This window comes from Pyxicephalus adspersus, chromosome 6 (assembly GCF_032062135.1).
Source record: "Pyxicephalus adspersus chromosome 6, UCB_Pads_2.0, whole genome shotgun sequence".
Lineage (NCBI taxonomy): Eukaryota > Metazoa > Chordata > Amphibia > Anura > Pyxicephalidae > Pyxicephalus > Pyxicephalus adspersus.
Genome location: NC_092863.1, coordinates 54,231,879 through 54,258,853, shown reverse-complemented (window position 1 = coordinate 54,258,853; position 26,975 = coordinate 54,231,879). Strand labels below are relative to the sequence as shown.

Below are 26,975 nucleotides of genomic sequence, written 5' to 3'. Positions count from 1 at the left end.
CAAGTCACTATTGGTTTCCCCTTTTTTTCAAGCTGAATTGCCTGATGCAAATATTATTATTTGTCATTTGAACTCTAGATATTCTTTTAATATAATTAATGGTAGGTGTTGTTTAAAAGCAGGGACACTTCTCAAAAAGCATGTTTGTTGATATGCCTTGTGCTGTTTTAGGAATCACGTGTGCATTATATCTCCAGGTTAAGGCTATTTTATAAATCTCCTTTGGCGGCCTTTGACTGTTCTGCAAATGATAACAAGATTTCCGACAGCCAGTATAGAGTCCACAGTTTCCAGCTTCATTCCACTCCGTGCAACGCTTAGCTTCTGTATTGCACATGTGACGTCAAATCATATCTATTAATGGAAAAAAGATTAAGCTGTATAATCTCCGCTCTTTTTTTTTTTACTATTTATCTCCATGACAGTATTTTGGGTGCTTGGAAACGGTGATTCTTCCCAGAAAACTTTAAATAGGCTTTTTCCTGCCAGATGTTGGCAATGGCTACCCCGACCACAAGCAGGCAGAGGGCATGTTTTTACTCCTTAATTAAAGCATATTCTCAGCTTGATTGCATTTTGTCAGATCACGGGTTACATGTTTATAAATACTTTTCATTTTTTTCCTTCTATTTTTTTTTTTTTAATTGATTATCACAGCCTTTTCAGGCTTGAAGTTTAGGAGTTCTTTTTAGGTTCTGTGGTACCCTTCCTTGTCCTCCATGGAGCACAAATTTATGCACAATCATTAGAAAAAAAATACTCTCTCTTTCAATTCAAACAATTCTAAGATTTTACATATAAGGACATATCAAAACATTTACTTGGTCCTTAGCAGGTTCTAACATTATTTTAATCCAGCCTCAAATGTAAAACACACAATAGATTCCACTGTGACTTATTTAACAAAAATAAAGCTGCAATGGAGAAGCAGTGTATGGAAAAAACAATTCAATAGCTTGTGGATTCATCTTAAACAGGAACAACCTAAAATTGGTTTTTGTTGACTTATCAGTCTTTCACATTGTTGTAGAGGAGTTTTGGCCCACTCTTCTTTGGGGCATTGATGATTGCAAGCATCTCCCGCTACTGTTATGAGGGTTAAGGTCTGGACTTTAACTGGGCTACTGCAACACCTTTCTGTTTTAGATTTTCCTGGCATGCTTGGGATTATTATGCCATTGCATGACCCAGTTTAGGCTAATTTTAAATTTAAAATACTTTGGTATACAGAGGGGTTTATGAATGACTAATTGCATGCAAGGTGCCCTTATCCTGCAGCTGCAAAACAAGCTCAAATCATCACCCCTCAACCTCAGTTGGCAGAAGGCGTTTATGCTGATATGGGCAACTATCTCTAATTTGGTTTTGTCTGTCCTAAGACCATTGTTCCAAAAGTCCTGTGTTTTGCTTTGATGTTATCTGGCAAACTCAAGCCATGCTGCCATATTCTTTTTAAGAGAAAAGTTTTTTTTCTTGACAAGCCTTCCAAACAACTTACTAGTCTTTTTCTAATTGTACTGTCATGAACTTTAACATTTAACATGCTAAAAGAGGCTTGTGAGATCTGAGATGTAGCTCTTGGGTTTTTTGCAATTTCTTTCAGCATTGTATGATCTGACCCTGGGCTGAAATAGCTGGTATGCCCACTCCTTGGAAGATTGGCAGTTGTCTTGAATGTTTTCCACTTTTTATCACTGTATAACCCATCCTAGATTTTTGAGCAGCAACAATTGCTCGCTGATGTCTTTTCACCTTGGCATTGTGTTAACAAACACCTGAATGTTTCAGACCATCAAACTGCCAACAGATCAGTTAATCAAATGTATTTGAGTAGCAGCACCTTTGTTGCTACTTACCCTATTAAGTGTTAAGGGTATATTTATTTTTTACATACTGATTCTGTTTTGACTTAGTCTTTGTAAATAGATAATAACACAGTACGATATGTCATGTTCATATACACAAAAAGTCGGAAATGGAAGAGGGTATACTTTTTTCACACAACTGAGGTTTAAAGGCCCATCCATCTGTGGCATGCTAATTTTATGCTGTGAAGACATTTGAGTGTGTGGAGTTTAAGGTAATTTGCAATGCATAGGAATTATTCAAATATTTTTTTTCCATGCTGTTTATCTGCTATTTTATTATGTGCATATTCTGCTAAAAAAGAGAGAACATATCCTTTTTAAATCTGTGCTTAGTTATTACTAACATCAAACCTATATCCAAAGATTGTTTTTGTATATGCATAAGACTTCTACTCCTGTAACAGGTACATAAATGTGTTCTGTGTGGCGTGCAGTATAGGAATATGAATGGCAGGTACTTTACCACTCAATAAGTAGAGAGGGATGCTCATCGTAGTGTGTGCTCTGCTCTAGCGCTTCTTGTCCACCATCACTGCTGCTGCTACTTAGGTTCCTAGGCATCCACTTCACAAATGCTATAAATAATGTGCATGTACACAGTGATTACATTCTGCCCAGCATCCATTGAAAGCAGTGTACCCTGAAAACAATGCAATGCTAGGGTAAACCTGAAGCTTTGCCTGTTTCTTTTGTCAACTATTCCTATCTGCTAGCAAAGCACCGTAACATACAACTACTGCTTGATGTGGTGTGTAATAATGTATCTGTTCCGACTTACATACAAATTCAACTTAAGAACAAACCTACAGTCCCTATCTCGTATGTAACCCAGGGACTACCTGTACTGAGACAAATATGGGTGCTGCTGACCTCCTACTGAAAATGCTAGTGCCCTGACTGTCTGGCATTAAGACTTTTGATTTACAGACCAAGAATGCATTGAATGAATGTTAAGAAATGTCACTTACATATTTTTATACTTGTTCCTGGTCCTTGACCTAGAAAGCTTTGAAACTGCAGCATCAACGTTATAGCCAGGGAATTGACATTTTAAAAAGAAGACCTCAGCAGCAGCAGTCCACATAATGCTTTTATGATTGTAAAATCATTAGTTTTGGCATTTTCTGCACATCTTAGGTTAGCAAGAATGCTGATTCACTTAAAGGTTCAGAATTCCCCAAACTGACATTTTATGTTTTGGTACATTCTGTGGAAATTAGGATCAGTACAACAGAGACACTATGTTATCAGCTCACGCAGGAAATAGGGATCTTAAGCTGCGTACACACTGCCAATTTTTGTCGTTGGAAAGGATCTTTCACGATCCTTTCCAATGACAAGGGAGTGCACGATGCATGAACGGTGCTGTACATACTGTGTACATGTACATGCTGTGCAGCACCGTTCATGCTCTATGGAGAGGGGAGGGGGAGAGCGACGGAGCGGCACCCCGCTGCGCGCTCTCCCCTTCACTTTCATTACGATCGGCTGTCGTCCTTCGTCCGTGGATCCGGCAGGTCGGTCGTCGGCAGATTTTCGCCCGATAATTGGCCGATGCCGATTATCGGGCGATAAAAATCTGACGTGTGTACGTAGCTTTACTATGTGTGTTGTTTGTATTGTGCAGGTATACACTGTAACTTTAGCACAGTTGCAATATATCCTGGGTAGTATTAGGTGATAACTGACTGCCTGACTGTCAGGAAATTCTTAAGGGTCCAAAAACCTCTATGAGCAAAAAGTTATGTGTTTGCAAGTTACTTATTTACCCCAGAACCAATATCATCCTCATTTCAAGCTTGAACACTGCTGTTTTATCCTCAGCATTGGTATACATTTAATCAGGCCTTCCGAGAACAGTCAGGAAGAACCAATTAGGCTAGAAATACTTATGGGGTTACTTACTCATAATTTATTAGCTGTTTATAGCTTTCATTCAAATAGCTTTGAAATTACTGTATTTACAGATAATTAACCAATTAGCACATTTCACATTGATCAAAGAGTGTGGATCTAAATGTGGACATATCATTAAGGTCCTAAAAACAACATCTCCTTTTTTTTTTTCTTTTTTTTTTTTTTTGCACGGTTTTTACATTTTAATTTTTTTATTTTTATTATTTGAGTTGATGTATGGGGCACCAACATTTTTCTTCAGCACTCTACAAAGTTAGCTGGACAGAGAAGATAAAATAATGACATACACTGTAGGACCTAATGGCCAAGGCTGAAGAAGGGTATAATAATATGACATCATTTATAACTTATTGGGTATTTGTTATATACCTAAATTTATATCATTGTGAATTGCTATTGCTATTAGATGTCAGTTTACATTACATGAACATTTAAACGTATGCCATTTGCCGGAAGTTGTGTTTCACAATTAAAACAATGATGGTGACAGTGTCTCTTTCGGAAAAACATGTTCCTGGGCTTAATAGTAGCATGCAGTCATGCAGTCCTACCTTAGTATTGATCCATTGGTATTGTGAAAGCATTGTTTTAGGATAAGAATAGTATGGGCAGTGAAGCAGCTCCTGGGCTATTTAAAGTCTCCAGCAAGAATATTGATTGCAGAGACAGAAGCTTGAAGCTGACAGTACAGAGGCCCTACCTAATTGCTGTGCATGAAATATTCTCTATTTATAAAAAATGAAATGTTCTCTAATGTCTTCAGCGTCTGTTACTTCTGCGTTCCAAAGCACTGTATTTGCATGTGAGCCCAACAAGACAAAAGAAAACAACCGCATCCTAATACACCATGTATAAAATACCTAGTACATCTGGGTATAGTGGAGTGCCTGACCTTTACCTATTTGTCTCATTGTGCAGTCCTCAAGTGGCCAATTTCAAGTCCCAAGCACCCAAATCTGGTGACCAACCTAGAGCTTATTAAAAAAGATTTTGGTGTTCCCACAAGAAGGAATGGTAGCATAAGGAATGTTTTGTTTTGGGAGTGTTGAGTTAAAAACAGAACTTATGTTAAAGAAAAGTTGCCAAAGCTATAGTTTTGCATATGCTGATTATACTTTTAATAATCTGACCTTGAATAAAGACAAATAAATCACTTCTCACTTTGTAATCTGCATGTTTTCTTTTTTTTTGGGTCATCCTAAGGACACTACATATCTGGCTGACTATGGCTTCAATACTCCCAGGAGGTCAGCAATAACAATATTTCTCATTATTCTTTTCAGTATACAGGGAGTATAAGCTTGTATAAGGTAAATCGTAGATTTCCACAAAACGGTAACACAGCTAAAATCATTTTATTAAACCCAGTATATATTACAGGTTTGTACTCTATCCCATAATAATCAGAACCCTGATTACCTTAGTCTGCTGTAATTGGCTGTAATCTGTAAACTGATTGTTATTCACGGCACTCTTGTGCCCATTTGGGGTATGTAATGAAATAAACAGAAATCAGCTGCTTGATTTAATAGTTTTATGTCTTACATGGATATTTTATATTTATTCTTCTAATGTAACCACATTTTAATGGCGTCATAAACCCCCCTCTGTGAGGAAGAACTAAGTCTCTGTTCCCCTTTAATTATCTAAACATGTAGGAATATGCTTTTTGTTTTATTATTAATATTTTTAAAATGCAGGGATTCAAATTATAGCTTTTGCTTGTGATCACTTTTCCACCTGACTTTACTAGTTGAACTAGCCTGAAGCAAAAAAAAATGGCCTATGATACCCTTTCTGTATATGTGTATTATATAAACTTTTACATGGTAATGTAATTTTTTAGGTTTTTTTCCAACATATTTAAATCTGCCACTATTGGTAAAATAATACCTGGTGACCCCACCATGTTAATCCTTCCTGTGTCTTGTCCTCTCATTGGAGCCCCAGATGAAGACTTCAGGTAACCATTTTAGCATACTTTATCTAGGCATGGTCCGCTGGTGTCACCAAGAAACCATGCGGCCATTGCTGGAGTCCATGCATATAGACATGAAGTGGCTTCAGAAAGGCTGCAAGAGATGAACAAGGACAAGGGGGAAACAGGAAGAAAACAAGTATTTTATAGTTTATTCATTTATTGGGTCACCTTTTATGCAAAATCTTTATATCATATCTGTACCCAGTGACATAACTACAGTGTATGGCCACATCAACATTTTATTACATTCACACATTTTCTGTGTAAATTCCCTCTACAGAACTTTAATGTGACCCCCTTCACCCTTCAGGCCCCATAAGAGCCACGTGGGCTGCAATGACTATTGTAACATCATTGAGTGTACCATTGATTAAACACTGCAGGAGGAGTGTAATTTACTATCGTACTTAGGACAAAATATTGATCAAAAACTGCTTGGTAAAGTTTTTTTTTTTTCAACTGGTTAACCATCGTATCGGAACCAAAAATGCTTTTTGTGCTATAATCAATTCCACTAGACATGGATAGATGGTAAAATATAATTAGTCTCTTACATGTGGCTTCATTACTGGAAAAGGAGGCTCCTGAAATAATACCGGAAATTCTGTCAGGAAAAAGTTGATGTTGATCAGGTTTGTATCCGGTATATAGTAAATAGCATTGCTTTGCAAGGTTTCACAGCTAATTTTTTTTTGTATTCATTTTTTTACAATTTATTACAATAATTTACAGTTTTGGTATTTTTACCATAAAGCTGACTTACAAAAAATGTATTTTGTAATTGCCTGGCAGAGTTGCTGTTGCCACTATTTATCCACATATCTTCTCATTCAGTAGATACATTGTATTCTGGTTCTGCCAATATTAAATGTCCACTAAAGTGAGTCCATAAAGAGATCCCTGTCTTCCTTCTTGTTTACCTTACTGCCTCTGAGATATCACAAGGTAGTTTTTAGTCCACCTCTCTCAAATGCGTTGTCAGCTGTTGGTAAATCTGAGATCTTGATGATGAGGGAGCTGGAATCCTCCTTTGGTATTGTGTGAGAACCCAAATCATATCTATACCTTAATAAATTATAGTCCAGCCGCTAGCACAGCTTCAGGATATGATAAATACATAAGAAAAATGTACAGCATGAAAACCTTTGTCCATTTTAAATAGAATGGAAGTGTGTAGCTATGGTATACATGTTTGAGCTAATATGTATTTATGGTATATGTATGTTATTTTAAATGTTCAACTTTGTTGCCAATATAGATAGATAGATTTTTGAGCTATTAAACTGCCTTACTTATGAAAATAGACATTACTTTTCCTAATATACTTTCCATTTTATGTTAATATTAGCTTTAAAGGGGACTGTTAGACCCATACTGACAGGGTAATTTCTTGTAGGTGTTTTAGGATTAAAGTAAATTTGAGCTAAAATGTATTTGTGCTGCCCTAGTATACCACTAAATGATGTATCACATCTCCCTTGTATCAGAATACAATGATCATGTCATTCTTCTAGCCAGTATACAGAGAAAATGGTATTTGACAGCTTGCAATTTTTTGTGATAGGTTTTCAAAAAAGCTATAGTATGGGCCTGCACAAGCTTTGACCTAATACAAATGAGTAGTAGTATAGTATATATTGTCAATTACAGAATGCAACCGATAACAAAAGTTAAGAAAAAACTATTGGGAGAAAAGTTCAGCAAAGGGGGGTGGATATATAGAGCAAGTTTCAGGTTGCCCAAAGTTTACTGTTTACACAGTAGAGAGGGTTTAGTTTATATTAAATGGGAAAGATAAAGGCATATATATATATATATATATATATATATATATATATATATATATATATATATATATAAATATGTCCCTATCTCGTTGCATTGACATGCCGCTTTCCTCTGATTTCTGGACCCTGTGAAAACCTCCTCCTGGCTCCTAAGGATGGATGGAACAGATGTTAAAAAAAGTATAGCCCTGGATTTGTGATAATTGCAGTGTGATGAAAAAGAAATGAACAGGAAGGGTATGCTCTGTTGTGTACCTTATGGCTTAATTTTTAGCTTCGACTAGAGTTTGTTTTGATAATAAACATGGTAGCAAAAATAAGGGGACCCCACCTTCATTGACCTTTAAGCAGGTTCTGGTTTGTTTCATGAAAGATTACCATTTACAAAATGATTTTCAACAGTTGATAATAAAGGTAACCACAGTCCTAAGATATTGGTCAGAAGATGTAACTAACTATATGTTTATTCTGCATAGTGGTGAGTGGACCTCTGTCTGAGGCGGCTTTCCGTTAAAGAAATATGGCTTTTAGTTTACATTTTATTTTCTTTCTGAAGCCCATTTTTTTCTTCCTTTTACCTACCATTTACCTAAGTGTATACCCTGTTTTATTTGACCTTGATTCTTCCTCTTGTACACACCAGAAAATATCATCTTATTTATATGGCTACTTAACAAACAACTCTGGCTTCTTCCAAAACCACAGTATGCATTTGCACAAATTTATTAATGAGTTCAAATGCTTATTTACCTGCTATGAAGTTGTTAATATGTAATATAAATTTTCCTGATAAGCCAACATACGAACAATATAAGATGTCATCTGTCTACTTTAATACAACCAAATATTATATTTTTTAAAGTGGACTTCAGTGCTGCTCTTGTGACTGACAGTCATGACACTGGGCCTTTGGAAATCATTCAGTCTGTATACAGATGCCAAATGTCAAAGTTATTGATTCCCCCAGTAAGAGCATAGTGACTTAGTGATTATCCCTCCATGATTACAAAAACAATTTTATAATGGCTTTTTCCTCTGACTTTGAGCTGGTACATTCTGCTAAATTCTGTTTTGTTGACCAGTATTGCCACTGACAATAACTATTCTTCACTACTGATACATCACTATATTTACAGGCCTGCAGCTAACGGGCTTTTAGAGTTTTGCAAGTGTGGCTTATTTTTTACCAGGAGCAATTCAGTTGGTAACATTTTACATTTTATTTCTCCTGTTCTTAGCAATAAAAAAAGTAATTGGAGTTTAGCATTATTTTTTTTTATATTCACACTATCATCAGTGACCCTTGTGTTGTGACTTACTGTTGCCCTGCGGTCATCCAACATGTGACTGTCTGTGATTTCAGCACCAAGTACTGAAAAGGTTAATGCTGTCACTCAGGTTTACTTGTTTCTCTTGAGTGGAATATGAAGAGGGGTGATAAGTTTCTCACTACAAGACAGATGGAAAAATAACTTTGTCATATGCCTTGATGTTTCAGGTTTCCCCAAATGACTTCCCTGGCAGTCATTTAAAACCCCGTAAGTGGAGTTTCTTGGGTGACTGATTCTGACGGCTTTGGAAGGGCAGAGATTACTTCAAGATGCTGATTAAGGAATATCGCATCCCACTTCCCATGACAGTGGAGGAGTACCGGATTGCACAGCTGTACATGATCCAGGTATTTGTCTCTTATTTTCTTTATGTGGAATGCTTACTACTTCTAAGACAACATGTTGCTAACTTTCTAGTTCTCAAGTTCTCAAGGGCGCTGTGCGTGTCATGAATCTTTTTTTTTTTTTTTTTTTAAACAGAAGGTCTAATCTTTTAATTATATTGCATAATGTATGTCTAGTATTAGCAGTGACCTCAGCCTGTTTATGTAATAATCTAATATGGTCACATCCATAAAGATCTTTAAGAAAAACAGAGGTATTGCGCATATATGCACAAACATATTGTGATTCAGTGATACAACATGTTTTTATTAAAGTTTACCTTCACAGCAAAAGTCATCACTCATCTAACTTGAATTAACAACATCTACATTTTGATACTCACCTACTGGGTTTATGTGGTCAAAACTGCCTATAAATGCCCTTGGTGGGTAATATTTGGAGTAGAGAATTTTTGTATGGCTTGTAAATTAAGTTTTATATGTAAAATATTACTTGTGTTGTGCATTATAGATCCTGGCCCTCATCACTACCTGCTAGTGTTGAAGCTGAACTGATAAAACAAACCTTGCAGTGTTTTTTATATTCTGGTCATACAATGTCAAAGTCTTACAGGATTTCAGAAACAGTGCGGGCTCACTGAAAACAGGCTAATTAAATGTTAGAATACGATTACACAAGGAATATGTGGACCAGAAAATGGCATTAGCAATGCTGGTATTTAATTATATTAAACTAAAATGAAATATTTATGCAGTGAATCATAATGAAAAGTTCCTCCCCAATATTTTGTAGTTAAAGCAAGTGTTCATTAGGTGTCAGTGTTTTCCAAAAATTATTAAATAAGTCTATTTCAGCCTTTTTTTTTTATAAATTGGTAGCATGGGTTTATATCACATTGCCTATGCAGTGGCTGGAACAATTCAGTGATTATTACCAACATAGAATACTGCACATCATCTCCCACTGCTAATTGGATTAAAATCATCTTGTATCATGCATGAAGGATGCACATTACAGTGGAAAGGGCAAAAGTGGGTCTCAGCTGTAGGCTCCATAGTTACGGGTGACATCAGTGTATGCGCTGCAAACCGATGTGCAGGGTATACAGCAAGTATTGTCCTAAACTAAACCCGGTGCTGATATAGCCACGTTTCCAAGGTAACAGATGCAGAACACTGGTTCTAAAGTGAGAGTGAAAGCTTTGAGTTTTTGACTCTCTGATGATAGGAATGGGAAGAGTTAGCCACAGCACAAAATGTGAGAGTCTTGGACTTTCCTACAAATAGATGTGGAAGCAGTAAAGGAGAGGGTGTTTTGTGCACAGGTATTATCTACCAGCTTCTATTACTGTGGAATTATTATTTTATCCTATTACTGAGGAATAATTGTGCAAGTACAGTGCTTTCGTATTGCTTAGTTTAATCTGTAAATGGTACCTTTACCAGGAACCCATACAGGTTACTATTGATAAATACTCATTGATGCTGTCCATTTTCAAGGCTAAGGGATTGATCTGATGCCAAATAGCTGTGTTGTTTGTGTCTCTCCTTTTATGTTTTTTTTATTGTCCCCTGAGTGATATAGTTTCTGTAGATCCCCCTTGTGCTGTCAAAACAATTCTGACCCATCAAGGCATGCTCTCCACAAGACTTCTGAAGTTGTCCTGTGGTATGTACTTCCAAGAAGGTGGTAGCTGACCCTTCAAGTCACACTGCCTCTGCCTGCCTTCCTTCTTACCTTAGTGCATTCTGCTGCCATCTTTTCCCCAGGTAAATGATGTACACTCTCCATGGCTTTTTACCATGATCTAAAAGAAAACCGTAATTCAAATGACCAGGTCAAACTTAGTTTTGATGCTTAAGTGACTATGCTTCTGCCCACTGATTGTCAGTCTTGGACCACTCTTGTGTAGTATTTGTCACTGCATACCTGCAGAGGTTTTAATGTTTCAGCTGGCTGATGTAATATGTGTTAGCTGTGGCCATCACCTTGCACAACCCACATTTTTTGGAAGGGACCTTCCTAGTACACATTGGATATATTTTTCACAGTCTGTATTGTGTTCTGTGCAAGAACCAGACATGGTTCTCTGTCAGACTCACATGATTCCTATTAGACAACAAAAATGCTGGGCGTTGAGTCTTTCATTAGCGGTGTGCTATATTTTCCTGTCATATTTCCATGAATCATCTCTACATCTTCACTGTGACCGTGTAACATTCGGAAGAGTATCTTTAAGTAGACCTATCAAAAGAGAAGTGTAGGGTCTTCAATCGTCGACCTGAAAAAGCTAGCTGCATTGCTGATTTGGGCTTCCAGATTACATACCATGTTTATACTTTTATTCTCATTACAGAAATTAATTTATTATTCTAAGTTTACAGCCACACAACTATGGTTCTGTAAAAGAGAGTTCAGTATTTGCAATGTACATAGTATTTTTGTGACTTTGGTAAAGTTTTGCGTTTAAAGCCAAACTCTACAATTGTGAACACTGGTAAAAGTGTATTATGCCATATTAGCTACAGTAAAAAAAAAAAAAGACAAAATAAATCCCTTTTTTTCTTTAGTCACTTCAGCTTTGGAACATTAGCTTACAGAAAGTCCTCCTCAAGGTTGAGGTCTTTCTTCTTCAGACCTAAAGGATGTCCAGCATTTTCTTTCCTACTTTCTATGAGCCCACACTGTTATGTACCCAATCACATGAAGGTGCAACATCACACCAGTCTGGGCTGACAGTGTTCTAGGACAGCGCAGGGCTTACATATCACATGATTTTACCTCAATGCTGGACTTTCCAAAAGTAACTACTACTCACATTTGCTACTAAGGAAGAACAGGGAACCTTGGAATTAGTAGGCTGCAGGAAAAGAAGAGATGTGCAATGGTATATTTGGAAAAAAAAAAAAAGTTGTGACACAGCAAAAAATAGTATATGATGGTTTGTTAATTAATTTTAAACTCTATTTATAAGTGCCTATAGTACAAAGACAACATATTAAATCCATCCAAACTATAGCCAGACGCCCCCTCAGGTTGCTTGATATTGACTATATATGTCCGGCAGCTGCAGTAGGTTGGAAAGCACGTCTAACTTTTTTTGTATTATTTTGTAGATCTTTTCATCACTGGTGTTGGCTTTTGTATCATCACTGGTGTTGGCTTTTGAACTGTGCACTGATGATAATTTCAATGTTTTTTTATTTCTTTCTAAAAGATTAGACATTCATGACTTTCAAAATGAATTTCAGATATTAATTTAGCAGACCACTGGACAATTTTCCACTTTGCATCCTCATCTTTACTTACTTGTTCTTTATTACCCAATCCTGGATACCAAGCTGCTTCAATTTACCTAATTTGTAAACCTACCACCTTAGTACCATCAAGTCTTAGTTTACACAGATGATATTTTATACTGCTTTAAAACATCTATATGGCATTTTATTGTATTTGAAAGGCAAACATGGCAAACAATGTAAGTACATGCATATGATTTTGTATGGGCTGAAGCCTCACAATGAGTCGGTAGGTTTATGTGAAAGCAGAGTTGACAGAGAAATTAATCCATCATTGTGCTTCTTTTTCATGACTGCCCAGTTACAGAACAGGACTTGTGTGTGGTATGTAGGGGCATCACAGCTCAACCCAACCCAGTAGACAGAGAACATTTTATGCCAGAAAAAGTACAGTGGGGGACTACACCAGAATTAATATTTTTAGCATATCTTTTATTTTATTTTGCCATATATTATTTTGGTTTTTTTGCAGCAGTTCTGTCATGCTTATACAGTTAGGTCCATAAATATTTGGACAGAGACAACTTTTTTTCTAATTTTGGTTCTGTACATTACCACAATTCATTTTAAATGAAACAACTCAGATGGAGTTGAACTGCAGACATTCAGCTTTAATTCAGTGGGTTTAACAAAAAGATTGCATAAAAATGTGAGGAACTAAAGCCTTTTTTTACACAATCACTTCATTTCAGGGGCTCAAAAGTTATTGGACAATTGACTGAAAGGCTATTTCATGGGCTGGTGTGGGCAATTCCTTTGTTATGTCATTATCAATTAAGCAGATAAAAGGCCTGGAGTTGATTTGGTGGTGGGGGGGGGGTGCTTGTATGTGGAAGATTTTGCTGTGAACGGACAACATGCGGTCAAAGGAGCTCCCCGTGTAGGTGAAACAAGCCATCCTTAAGCCGCAAAAACAGAAAAAAACATCCGTGAACTGTATATAGCCTGTATAGCATGCATGGTTATTGTACATTCCACCTTTACAGCTGTTTAATAACAGACATAATTCACCTTGGATATATCTTTAGCATCTTTTTAATAAGATAGTGTAGATTTTTAATATGCTTTTGTAACAAGTTTATGAGATCTATGAAAACAGTGGGCAAAGAATGCAGATTATTTAAGCGTTGTAATGCCCACATAAATTCACCCTAGCTCATTAGTAAATGTAACACAGATAAATTATTGCCCTGTGCTAACTATACAGTTAAAAGCTTAACAAATCAAAGCTGTGAATTTAATAGTCTCTGTGCTCTAAAAGCAGTGTACCCGTTCCCTATGACTCCGCTTGCAGACCCCTTTGCTATTTCGCCAAACAGTTTAGCTTTTAAATCAGCATAGCTTTAAAGGCAGGCTTTCTGGAAAACAACTCAATTCCTCCCAAGTGGTCAAACTCACAACTTTGTTTCCATAATCTGCTGTTTTGTTCTATCATTCGATTAGGGTTGACCTGACAGATTGCATACAGGCCTATTCTATGTCTTTTTCCTTTGCATGTATTAATGCTTGACTGTATTCAGTTACACAGTAGAACACAACTCATTTTTTCACACATTAGCAGTTGGGTTGTGCAAAAGTGCAGGGTGATTACCGGGAAATACTAGCAAAGCCTTAGATCTGTGTTTAACTTTCCCAAATTTGGTCCAAAGACTGTTTTATGGACTTTAGCAAAGTTGCCTGGCTGTTGAAAACTTTGCAATTGCTTTGTGATTTCTTTCTATACACATTGTGTGTTGTTCACATGTAAACAAGACCTTACAGTGGAGTTAGGGTATGTTCAGATTAGCTGTATTTTAGAGCTGCATTTTTTGGGCACCTGTCGATAGCTAGGCGGTAAGGAGCAGCGATAGGCTGCAATTGCTGGGCTCTTCAAGGCATGTAAATGCTTGTTCAGGTATTTCCAAGCCACTGCCTCTGGTAGGAAGCAGCAGCGTTGTTTTGCAGTTTTTTTGGCCACTTAATACAGCATCAAGTGTGGTTTGCTGCCCCGTCTCCTTATAGATTTGAATTTAAACTGCTTGAAAAAGCTTTAAGCACTTGTTCAGTGCTCATGTCACTGTATAGTATGGATAGTTGCAAAGAGATCAATCTGTGTGTAATCTTTTTTAGATAATTAATATAGGTTTCAAATAAAAACTTTGTTTTTGAGAGCATGTTAACCCTTTATGGCAAGAGGTATACAGTGTAATTTTGTACTCATTCCCCAGGGAAAGGGAATAGATATCTGAGGGCTAGTACATTGTGGGGGATGAGGCCTTTGCCACCATTGGGGGCAGACGGGGGTCTGTTTTTTGCCAAAACGCAAGGGAGCAAAAAGTGTGTTGGCCAACCAGATTGTTGGCACCTTTTATGAATTGGGATGGGGGCACACATGCTCTTCCTCAAGTAAGACCACAAGCCTATTAAAGGGTTTAGTTTAAATATCAGGGGGACCCCATCAAGTGTGACATTACTCTAGTATGCATATATCCAAAATAGAAAATATCAAAAATGCTAACTTTGTTTTTACCAAGAAATGTTGGTGCAGGAGGTTTTCATAAAATACCAATTTACCACTGCCTAACTGCTTGCTATCCGTAAGTAGCCATAGTTAATTATTTTATTTATCTATATTTTTTCTCCAGTTTTTGTTTGTTAAAAAAAAAATTGTGTTCACATTCATTTTAGTTATTTTTGTAGCATTTAGTGTTACAATTGTGTTTTAAAATACCTTTATTTCATTTGTAAATAACATCGCCTTGCTAAAAACATATTTGGTATCATGGCAAATGGGATAAATTGCAGTATCACCAGGTGAACAAAATGGGGGATAAAAGCCTAAATTTTAAAACATCACAACACATCTACATTATATAGTATTTTTTGTTCTTGGATGTAGTTATGCCATAAAGGTTTTTTTGTTTTGTTTTTTTCAATTACATTTACTGCAAAATCTAACAGAACTGTCTGCTAATGCCAAGTTCGTGAAGTGTAAATCGGAATTAGGAAACAGCAACACTATAAATATGTACTCCAACACAGCTGCATTCTTCTCATGTTGGTTGACTAATGCAATAGTGACCATTAAGTAAATTACTATTACTGCCTGAACGTGGTACGCTCTCCTGATCTATATCAGCACGCAACAGAGGGTGCGGAAAGCAGAGTGAATGCAATAAATTTGACGTCAGATTTAATGAACACAAAAGAGTCATTAACAGAGCCCAGGCTGATTCTGGCTGCAAAAGGAGTGGGCTGCTGCTAGCATGGCTTTTTATTTTCCCCAATTATTATTATTATTTTTATTCTGCATGTTGGCAGCTGAGCTCGAGTCACACAAGTGGGAGAGATTCTATATTTATATACATGTGTGCGCTCAAAACAGATTTGATGGTTTGAAACAGTGTGTGTGTTTATTTAGTGGTATCAGCAGCAATGGTTTTAGAAAATGAGTTGGATGGCAGCCTACATATGGGCACAAGAGTGCCGAGTTGCCTTTCCTGGACACTGCTCTTCCAATTAGCAGATTGGAATAGAAATAAGAAAATATGTCCGGCTTCCAAGGGAAAATGGAAAGGGAGGGGAAAAGGAATGTTAACATACGGTAGGTTATTCAGCAAAAATAAAAAATGTAGACCTCGTTAACCCAAGGAATAAACATACTCCGTTCCTCGTGTCTGCTTTCTTTCATTTTTAAAGCTTAATTACATTCTGACATAACATACAATAAAAACTCGTGCCATGGCTTATTGCCCATAGTTATGCTACCTGTCTTTGTCCCAATGAAATCTCATCTGGGGTTTAAAAAAAAAAAAAAAAAACACAATCCCCCTTGTTTCATAGTACAATAATGCTCAAGAAGAGCTGTACATTTAAGAAATGAATCATTTTGTTGCTTACAGTTACTGTAGTCTTCCTGGTTTGTTTACAGAGCAACTAGAGTCTTAATTTCTGGTGGTGTCGAAATCAGGCAGAGCTCAGCCTTCCTGACAAAATAAGTTCAACGTGTTAAACTATTTCAAGTACTAAGTAGTAATTTGACATTTAGAGGAACAGAGAGAATGTTTTGTTTTTAAAATTATTAATATAGTAACTAGCCGCGAAACACTTTTTAAAGTAAAACCCTTGTTTCGCCCATGCAGGGTAAAGCAATAGGTTCACTGGAGCTGGAGTAAAAATAAATACTTAGCACTTCTAGTTATGCAGGTGGTGGGGGTAGTGATGTGTGGAAATTATTTGCTAAATTATGCTTCCCATGTGACAGTTATGTTCTCTGGCACCGTGACTGAGCAGGAAGAGTTATACCTCAGCGTTATGCAGCTTACACTGGTCCTACCTTCTCAAGTCTGAATGCAGCCTACTGAAAAAAAGATTTCAAATGAATTCCAGGAATTAAAAGAAAATAAAAACCTATTTCCTTTACAGTGGGATTCTAATACAGGTCTGAAATGTCCCTTTAGGTCTAGGTAGAATGTAAAGAGAATTTTTATTTACCTCATCTGGTAATATTTTATAACTTATAATATCTGGTCCGGCTACCTCATAAGGCAGGAGTGACTTATAGAAAAAAGTAGGAATATAATCAAGAAAAGGCTGCGTTTGACCTGTTTTGCCTGCACTTTAAACACTTCTCAATAGGATATGCTGTTTCCAAAGAATCACATTAAAAAACAAGTCACACACAGCCTTTAGAATTGGGCAGTATGTGTAGGAGTCTTGCCAGCACACTTGTTGCACCTTTTTTCTAATCTAGCTTCACTGCTTGTTAAACAAGATTCATCCCGCTAATACACCAATCAGCCAAAACAGCAAAACCACCAAAAAATATCATGTAGGTCCCCCTTGTATTATTTGTAGTATCATATGTTAGCAGTAGATTTTCAAGTCACTGCCTGCACTGGTCTGTCTTTCTACTATTTCCCCCAGAATATTGATGCACATGCCTGACAATCTACATTATCTAAAAAAAAATAAAAAAAAACAATACATAATTCAACAGACCAGGCTACCTTCCTCTCATCTTCCATGGTCCACAACCCCCATAGTAGGCACAGTGTACAGGCGTCAGTATGAGTACTTTTGCTGGTCTGCGCTTGTGCAGTATGCTGTAATCACTATATTTTGGAAAAGGTTTTGCTACAATACAACTGTTCTATGGAATAAGACCTGATATACTTGCACCCTTACCCCCTCACGCATGCAGGTACATCAGTTACCCTTGGGCACCCATGACCCTGTTTCTGGTTTACAGGTTGTCCTACTATGGATCTCTCTGCTGTTTTGAAAATGCTCTGACTGAGTTTTTACCATCACAATGTTGAAGTTGTGCATAACCTTAGGCATGCTCATCTTTTCTGCTTCCAACACATAATGTACAAGAACTCCCTGTTGACTTGCTGTCCGCCCCTTGGCAATTGCCATTTTAATGTGGTATTCAATATTATTGACTTCACCTATCAAGGGCTTTAATGTTTTAGCTGATCAATGTATGTTCCAATTCTCTGAGCTAGGCAGAAATGTTTAAAGCAAACACAGACCGGATCAAGGATTGCATTATGTCTAATTGCTTTGACTTGTTTATGCCTAAAGTGCTAAATCTCAACGAAGGTGAATAAATATAAAAGACAGTATTCGCTTCACTTAAAACTCCACAACTGGTGCCAAACTTTATTAGATGTGTCTCCTTGATTTTGAAGTTGTACTGTGCATTCCCTCATACACTACAATAGTGCATGTACAGTGAAAACACAAGGCATGCCAGCATGTTTTTAATAAAAAATCTATACTTTGGCCAGCTTTGTGCAGAGTTTAGTAGCCCATTGGGTCTATAGTGTTATCTTTGACACTGTTGAGATCTCACTTACAGTTATGGCTACTTGAATACACTACTGATCCTAGTCTTTTTCCCTGTTCTGAGTAAATGTTTCATGTAAAGCCAAAGGTTCAAGGCATAACATTGTTTTAACATGTATCACAAAGTATATTCTGAACAGGGTAGAATCATTCAAGTGTGTTATTTTTTTCCCTCATTTTCAGCTATTTTTTTTGTCAGTTTTAACTTTGCCTTATTTTTTTCTCAAACACATGCTATGTTCTATGCCTCAATGTTTGCTGTATCAAGGCTCCAATCCTATTTTTTGTATTAATTTAAATCCCAATTTATTTTTCCCTCCAAGTTTGACTTAACATTATTTTGAAACCAATTGCAATGTACCAATTAGCTTTTCATAGTGTCCCCATGAGATTAACAGGGATGATAATAAAGCAAACACTCCAGTGCTACATCTGGAAATGTTGAAATCATTAGGAGACTTTGCTACCAAAGTGTTTCGCTGTCATGTTGTCTCATGCTCTTTTTGTTATGCAATGTTTATTTCTTGTGGTTTGTATTTTTGAAAGCAGAATTTGTATTTTGATATTTCCGAAATCCACTAAAACTCTTGTCGAAGGCACATTGAACTGTCCTATACATGTGTGCCCTATTATTGCTGAAACAGCCCTTTAACACTGCACCACATTGCAACAAGTGGGGCCCTATAATCATTCTCTGGCAGTCACCCACAGCTGTTTTAGGTCCCCATACATTTTCAGTGAGTAGTGAATGTTCAATAATAAATAATGTTTTTATTACATGTCTGGTATACGTTTGCTCTACTTGTGCGTAAAAATTATACTCTACAAAAGTTACATCATTGAGTGTAATGCAACATGGAATTGAATGCCTCTGGTTATCAATGAAAACTTTACATAGAAAAGAGTTATGCTTTCCAAAAATATTTTTGTGTTCAAATACTTCTGATCTAAATGCTTGTATTGACTTCTGGTATAAATATATTTAAAAAGTACCTGTAAATACAGAAAATATAGAAAAATACAGAAAAAAAAAATACAGAAAAATATCAATGTTATCACAAATAAGAGCTCTGCGTACACGTGTATGTATAATATGTGTTAATGCAACACTTATATGCACTTGTGAACATGTTTCAGTGTTAGTTTTTTAATAATAAGTAGTGTGAATTTGCATACATGTAAATCAGAATTTAATTATTTACTTAATAGGAAAGAAACGTTCAGTGTGCTGGTAAGGCAAGGATTGTTACTCTTCAAATTACGAATACACATTTGCCACATTTATATACATATATATAAACATATATTTTCTTAAACGCATTTGCTCATATTTACATTAGAGTTACAGAAAATATTTTGGCCAAGTTTAAATTTAAATACCTGATTGGTATGAAAGATCTCTTAGAAAAATGCTTTACTATTGCCTCTCTATCAACTCAAACAGGTCTTGCCATTATCCTCTGATCTCTGGCATCAGCAAGGCATTTTTGCCCAGAGCATGGTCACTCACTGGATAGTTGAATGTGAAAATCCCTGCAGATAAGCAGTTTCTGTAATACTCAGATCAGTCTGCATGGCACCAACAAACATTACATGTTGAAAATCGCTGAAATCACCCTTCTTCCCCATTCTGATACTTGGGATGAAGTTCAGTAGCACGTCTTGACAATGTCTACATGCCTAAATACTTTGAGTTCTGTCATGTGATTTACTGACTAGATATTTGTGTAAACAGTTCAACCGGTGTACCTAATAAAGTGACACGTGAGTGTATAAGCAGAATCTCTATTCAGAATAAAATACTGTATCAACTTTAGAAAAAATGTAATTCTAATTAACTCCGCAGGTTATTTCCACCCTATGTTCAGACACATGTCACTGTTGGCACTCAGTTGTGTCTTTTGAAACTTGTGTGTGTTGGAATGGTCTCCACCAACAGAATCCAATATGTTTCTGGTTGAGTAACGTATTGTGTCATTCACAGGCTATACTGGGATTTGTGTTGATATGCAGCATTAAGTCATGGCTTCTCCTTACAATCTTGTAGTGCTTCCAGAAAATAGTTCTCAGCTACTTAGAAGGTTTGAGTTATGCCATTACTGCTCTGGAATTACATGCTAGGCAGTGCTATGCACAGCAACAGGAACATAGACCGGGTATTTTCTTGGAATACTTAGCAATCAGTGCTTTATAATTTGTTCTACATTAGAATTTGACACTTTTGTGTTATGTATATGTTTAGATACCATTTTAAAGAATTTTTTGTGTGGTCACCTTGCTACTATTCTAAACTACAAACCTAACCCTAGTGCCTAAATAAGGGCCTGTTGTTCCTCTTGATCGATTGGATATATCATAATTTTCTGTGTCAAACAGCAATCTATCAGGCTGCACCTAACGCATATACAGCATGCAGAAGTCACTGCTGCTCCTCATGTGCATTTAGCATTTCAATGCTGGGTATTGTGTAATCTATAGGAGTGAAGGGCAGGATAGAATAATAATATTATTATAGTATTAATGATAATACCATACATGCACTAAAAAATCTCCTAACATAGAAGAGGTCACATTAAATTAACCTCTGGCCTGACCTTCCGTTGTGCACAGAATGTGAGCAGATCCTCACCATACCAAGCTAAATCAATTATCCGCCTAGATTCTAGAAGTAAATCAACCCCACTGTATTATATGTCGGTAATAGTTTTGCTTTGATTTCATTTTTTTACTCAAGTCATGCAGTAGAAATATGCAGATAAAGCGAGACTATAACTAGGTGAAATGGCACAAAAATGAATAGTGTCTCATAAGAAAAGAAATGGACAAAGTAAACAATAGTCGTCATGTGAAGGTGAATATGCTCATGGTTTTTTTTTTTTTTTTTTGCTAACTGTCAAGAAGCTTACCATGCTAAACCTGTTTATAGAGAAATGACAACAAAAAGGTTTGGATCTCCTTCCACTTGTTATTGGAAGTTTGGCAGGTGTTGATGATTTGACAGAGCTTTCATTTTGATTAAAACCAGTCATACAGGAAAGAAGAGCGAGCATTGCTGGAGTGAGTATATAGAAGAACAATTGTATCAGAAAAGTAAGCCATTTGCCAAAGTCTACTTGTGTCAAAGCAGATCCACTAGATCACTCTAAAGTCTTTACAAGTGTATTTTAAAGGTAAAAGAAAAAATGTAAACTTTCTGAACTCTAACCCCTCTTCTTTTAAAGTAGAACTAAACTAAAAACAAAAAAAATCCCACTTAACTTTCATCCTGCAGAGCTGTTGATCCATCAGGAGGTTTCTTCAATCACGTACTGTATCAGCCCGGTATCTTTCTTCGGTCTGGTGTGGAGGAAGTGCCGCCATCTTCTTCTCCCTTCTTTTTCATACGTCACCCGGTCTCACACTGCGCAGTCCCCGAGATGGGACATGCGCAGAAGGAGATGCCAGAGCCTCCAAGGATGCATGTTGTATGTATTCCGGAAGGCTCTGCACTGCCATTCTGTCTTGATCACCACGCCAGAAAATGGGAGGTGCTGCAAAAAAAAAAAAGACGTCAATTTTTACTTTAGATAAAATTATTGTCTACCCTTCCATGTAAAGTAAAAATTTAGGTCTGCTTTAAACATATTAGGAATCTAAAGAGGCAGAATTTATACACATATTAGACAGCTTTGACTTTTGGCCATTTCAGATCAATTCCTTCTCAAGAAGATGAGTTTTAGCAACCAACCAACAAGTAATGTGACAATGTAAGCTAAAATCTGTTCTGTAAAAAGTTTAAAACTGGGTGTCATGTGTTAATACATTTTTCAGATGTTTGGGGTTGTTTCTACTACATTATTTAATTACTTGATTACCATTTGTGCACAAATAAATCTGTGCAGTGATACATTTTATTGATCACAGGTAATACACTTGCTAAGCCTTACCTTTTTTATTTTTGTATTATAAATGGATGAGGAGCCCCTGTAAAGTGTTTCCTATTTCCTCTTTAGAATTTAACCCTTTATTATTCCTGATAACTTGTGTAGAAAGGTGGAAAATTTAAAGTTGCATTGTCACGGGAACAGAAAGGTATGGGGAGATCTTCCAATGGGGATACCTATTCTTGTGACATGCAAAGAATACCTGCTTGATTCAAAATTAAAAACATGTTTTTGCTTTACATAAGCTTTTATACGTTTATAAAGCTTAATGAAATGAAAATGGACTCTTTAATCCATATTAAATCAGTGATTAGCAGTATGTTTTAAGGATCCTTGGCTAGCATATCTGATATTTCAGAAATAGAAGCAGGCCGTTCGCCATTGCTCAACATTCAAAATAAATCATCTGGTAAATACTTTTTAAAAGACCAATATTGGAGACAATTTAGCAAGTGATAAAGTAAAGCTTTTAGTTTACCTAATCACTGGGTGTACCTAACCTAATCAGGGACTACTGTGTAGGATTGTGTGTCACTATTGATTTGCCATGTGCTGACTACCGTGTTTCCCCGAAAATAAGACCTACCCCGAAAACTACCGTGTTTCCCCGAAAATAAGACCTACCCCGAAAATAAGACCTAGCACTTTTCCCCCAACCTGCCCTAATATAAGACCTACCCCGAAAATAAGACCTAGTAGAAAAAGAAAAGAAAAAAAAACTCACCGAGCAGGAGACAGCGGACGTACACACTCCGGAGCCGCACAAGCCGATGCTTGCCTTGTAGTTCCGGCTCCTGTCACAGGCGGAGTGATATTACATGCACTTCGCCTGTCAGAAGCCAGGAACTCGGCTCGCGTCTTCTGATAAGGTAAGTTTTTTTTTTTTTATTTTAACCAGCACAATTACGGTATAAAAAAATAAATAAATAAATAAAAATGTGAGCAATCATTGCCCCAGCCACATTTTGTGCTGATTTTAGGTTTGTAAGGACAAGCTGGCTGATTTAATACAGTAACAGTGCAAGAAGAGAAATGCTGAATTCAGTAACCAATACCGGTAGCAATGAATCAATGAAGAGTTTAATTTACAATTGGGTCACCATATAAAACACTCAAATGTACATTGTTCTACATGAATATGGTAAGTGTTTTTTTTCATTAAAAAAAGTATATAAGACCTACCCTGAAAATAAGACCTAGTGTGTTTTTGGAAGCCCAAAAAAATATAAGACAGTGTCTTATTTTCGGGGAAACACGGTAGTAGACATTCACATTCCAACACCAGAACCCCAATGGAAAACCAGCCTTTGTCTATGTAAAGAATAGCCACTTTGTTGTAACAATATTAGCAAAACACATAATAAAGAATAGATAGTTTCAGTGGTTTATTAGGATATCTTCCATTGCATTAAATGGTTTAGTAAGATGCATCCTGTTTCTTTTTTTCCATCACATTCATCACCCACATTCTCATCAATCCCAGCCAAAGAAGTCTTTTTATAGGCACTGTCAGTTTGGAAGTATATGTTTTCCCCTCTGTTATGATAACTTGTCAAATCCTTCTCAGCTCAATTGAATCCGGAATCTGCAGCAGAACAAGTTTTGACAAGTTACAAAAGTCACTTATTAATAGAGGGCTAAGCAACATATCACCACTCTTGGTTTTAACTAGACAGAACAATAATGCTAAGGAAAAAATTTGGTATGTGTTAGAACATTTGGATTCACCATCCATAACCCCTTGCAGTCTGGTGGTCTTATTCAACATCGATGTGCAAAATGGGGTGGCATCGAATTAATGTTCAATTTACTGAAGGCTGATAAGTGAAAAATGAATCTGGTTTTGTTGTTATTTTTTCCTTCTTTTTGTACATATCTCTTTTCAAAAATAAATTAATGGGTTTAGATCAATAATTTTAAGTTACTGTATCATATATTTTTAAAATATTTAATGTACCGCTAAGGATTCCCAAAGAACAATGGGTTTGCTAAAAAGACAGCACAGAAGATGAAGCTTACTTTGCAGCTTTTTGAGTTAAACCTGGTACAGAGCCATCTGAATCACTGCTTTAATGGCTCCTTGTAAACAAATGGGATGTTTAAAAGCAGTTAACGTTAATAGATGAATAGAGCGCCACCTGTTGGCTGGATAGAAGACTGTACAATATAAAATGTTTTATCGACATGGCTAAATTTACAAGCTTTTAGGCTATGTACACACGTGCAGTAATTATCGTTAGAAAACTAACAATTAACAACCGATCAATGATTATTCACAATTATTTTGAACGATCGTGTAGTGCACGAGTCTGTACAATATATAAACCACCTATAATGTATACACACTAAATACGATCGTTTGAACAATGCAAATGACGTGTACTGGAGAAAGTGTACAGCAAAACAATCCATGATCTTTGAACCACTGTACACACAATAGATAGTGAAGGATTGTCGCCTAATCAGATCTGCCAGGATGGTCGTTCACTTCCAGCGACATTCCTCGTTCTTCGTCGTCGTTGGCCTGTCGTTTTCCACTTTTTTTTGGTAACGATTATCGGACGATCGGTCGTTAATCATTCATTTCCAATGATAATTATCATATATTATATTATATATATAATATATACATGTATATATTATATGTACTGTGTTTAATATATAATATATACATATATGTCCTGTGTGTGTGTGTAAATATATATATATATATACACACACACACACAGTATGATACATACTTTGCCGCTCAGCACTTCAGCACTGCTCACTTCATACTGCCTCCTTCCCCACTCCCCACTGTTACACAAGCCTTTTCACCCACTGAAAGACATCCCCAGCATCCCTATAGACATACAGCAGGGCTGTTGGTAAACAGCAGGAAGGGGTAAGGCAGGGCTCCGCGATTGACTTGCGTTGCCTTTGTGATCGACCAGTAGATCGCGATTGACATTTTGGTCACTGACTGTGATTGAAAGTGTCCCATTTTACATACACTTTAATATGTATAGCCCTCCAGAATGGTAACAGTAGTAATTCCCCTCCTGTAGACATTCTGTGCATTGACAAAATACAGATTTGTGAACAATCTGAGGATCTGAATCCCCCTGCTCTCTAGAACAATGGCACAAATCCATAGCTGCAAAATACTTTCATGCTCAATTGAATCGGTGTTTTAGAGGGGAAATGACGAGGGGGTCAGACAAAGCTAAAACAAGCTGTGGGCCAGTGTTCAGTGCTTCTATGATTCAATAATTCCCTTATATTATATGGTACCCTTTATGGCAATAATTGTTTAAAAGTTTCTTTAAATATCTGGTTTTGTGTAGAAAGCCTGTCGCTTACAAAAACTAGTAATGAGGCACAGATACTTTTTGTATATTGACCCACTGTCTGGAATTGAAGTGAACCTCTCTCTACTTTGAACACACTAGGCAATAGGAAACGGGTTTGCTTTACTGAAGTGCTATGAAACACACTTCATTTTTTCCAAGTCCACCAGGGAAGCCCTGAGAAGTATCCATATTTAGGGGTTGGGAGGAACATATGACACTCTCCCTGCCATCCCATTATGCAGTGCTGTTGTGGGGGACTCAATTGCCACTCCAAGCTTTTTTTTCTTGGAATCAAAAGGATCTTACGGAGCCCTGCAATGTATTGACTTTTTAGAAAGTTAAAGTATGGCAAATTTTTAATAATTCTTGTGGCAGATCAGGGCAGAGAGGGCAAGTACAGTTCACCTGTAGTAACCTCCTATTAAGTGAACATACTACTTTGCCTAGGTGTGACATTTTATTTTTAATAGACCTCTCCTTAAGGCAACGCTATTGCAAAAAAATCTAGTTGTGTCAGATTCCTGTGTTCATCATTTTGTTGTAGTTCCACCCATCTGATTTTCTCTCTCTAAAAGCCAAATGTATGGTGTAGAAACCTCCAAGGTGAACAACCTGGTAAAGCAGACTTTTGACACTATTGAAATTTTCTTGAAGATTCTTATTCCTCCATTGCTCTGGAAGAGAGTCTCTGTCCACTAGACTGTCTATTTATTAATATTCATTTATTCCGATGAGATCAGTCACTTCAAAGTTTCGGTTTCAAACTTTGCGAACTCTATCTATAGAGCACACTCAAATAAGCCGAATATTGTCCTCAATATATAGTATTATATACTGGTTTTATGTGGTCACGTGACTGCAGTCTCCTGTTGTATGTCTCTTCTCTATAGTGGCAGGGGGATGTATGACCAGTAAGTGGAAGGGGGATTTAATTCTATTACAAACAGCAGTGAAGCTAAAGTTTGAGTAGAAGACTCCTTATGATACCATCTGTCAGTCAGCCCAGCAAAGCTGGGGTTGTGGCTACAGGGATATCAACTCACCACACCAGCAGGATCTGATTTCAAGAAGGGTAAGGTAGTAATAAAGGAATTATTACACATTCCACATATATAAACAGATGCAGTTCGATTAGGATACACTGCAATTTTTTAGATTACCGTGTATCCAATGCAGACAGCCTCTGCTGATGACCAGTGAAAACAAATATCTTTATACTCTTCCTGCATGCAAAAAAATTGTTCAATAGAAGGCAGGCATAAGTAAGCCATAATTTGGGAGCTCTTACCATCCTTAGGTAAGCCAAGCTTGTGTGAGCTAGAAATATTGTACTTGTATGCCATTAGATGTTTGGGGG

General features: G+C 36.8%; 1 protein-coding gene across 17 annotated transcripts in view; it reads left to right on the top strand.

The window, feature by feature from the left end:
- The window catches only part of PITPNM2 (phosphatidylinositol transfer protein membrane associated 2), a 160,435-nt gene that overhangs the window by 66,006 nt on the left and 67,454 nt on the right, over positions 1 to 26,975 (top strand). For all 17 annotated transcript variants that reach the window (XM_072415803.1, XM_072415805.1, XM_072415810.1 and 14 more), the window contains one exon: positions 9,052 to 9,231. In XM_072415803.1, the coding sequence (XP_072271904.1) occupies positions 9,154 to 9,231 (78 nt within the window). In that variant the 5' untranslated portion in view covers positions 9,052 to 9,153. The remainder of the gene's footprint in view (positions 1 to 9,051; positions 9,232 to 26,975) is intronic.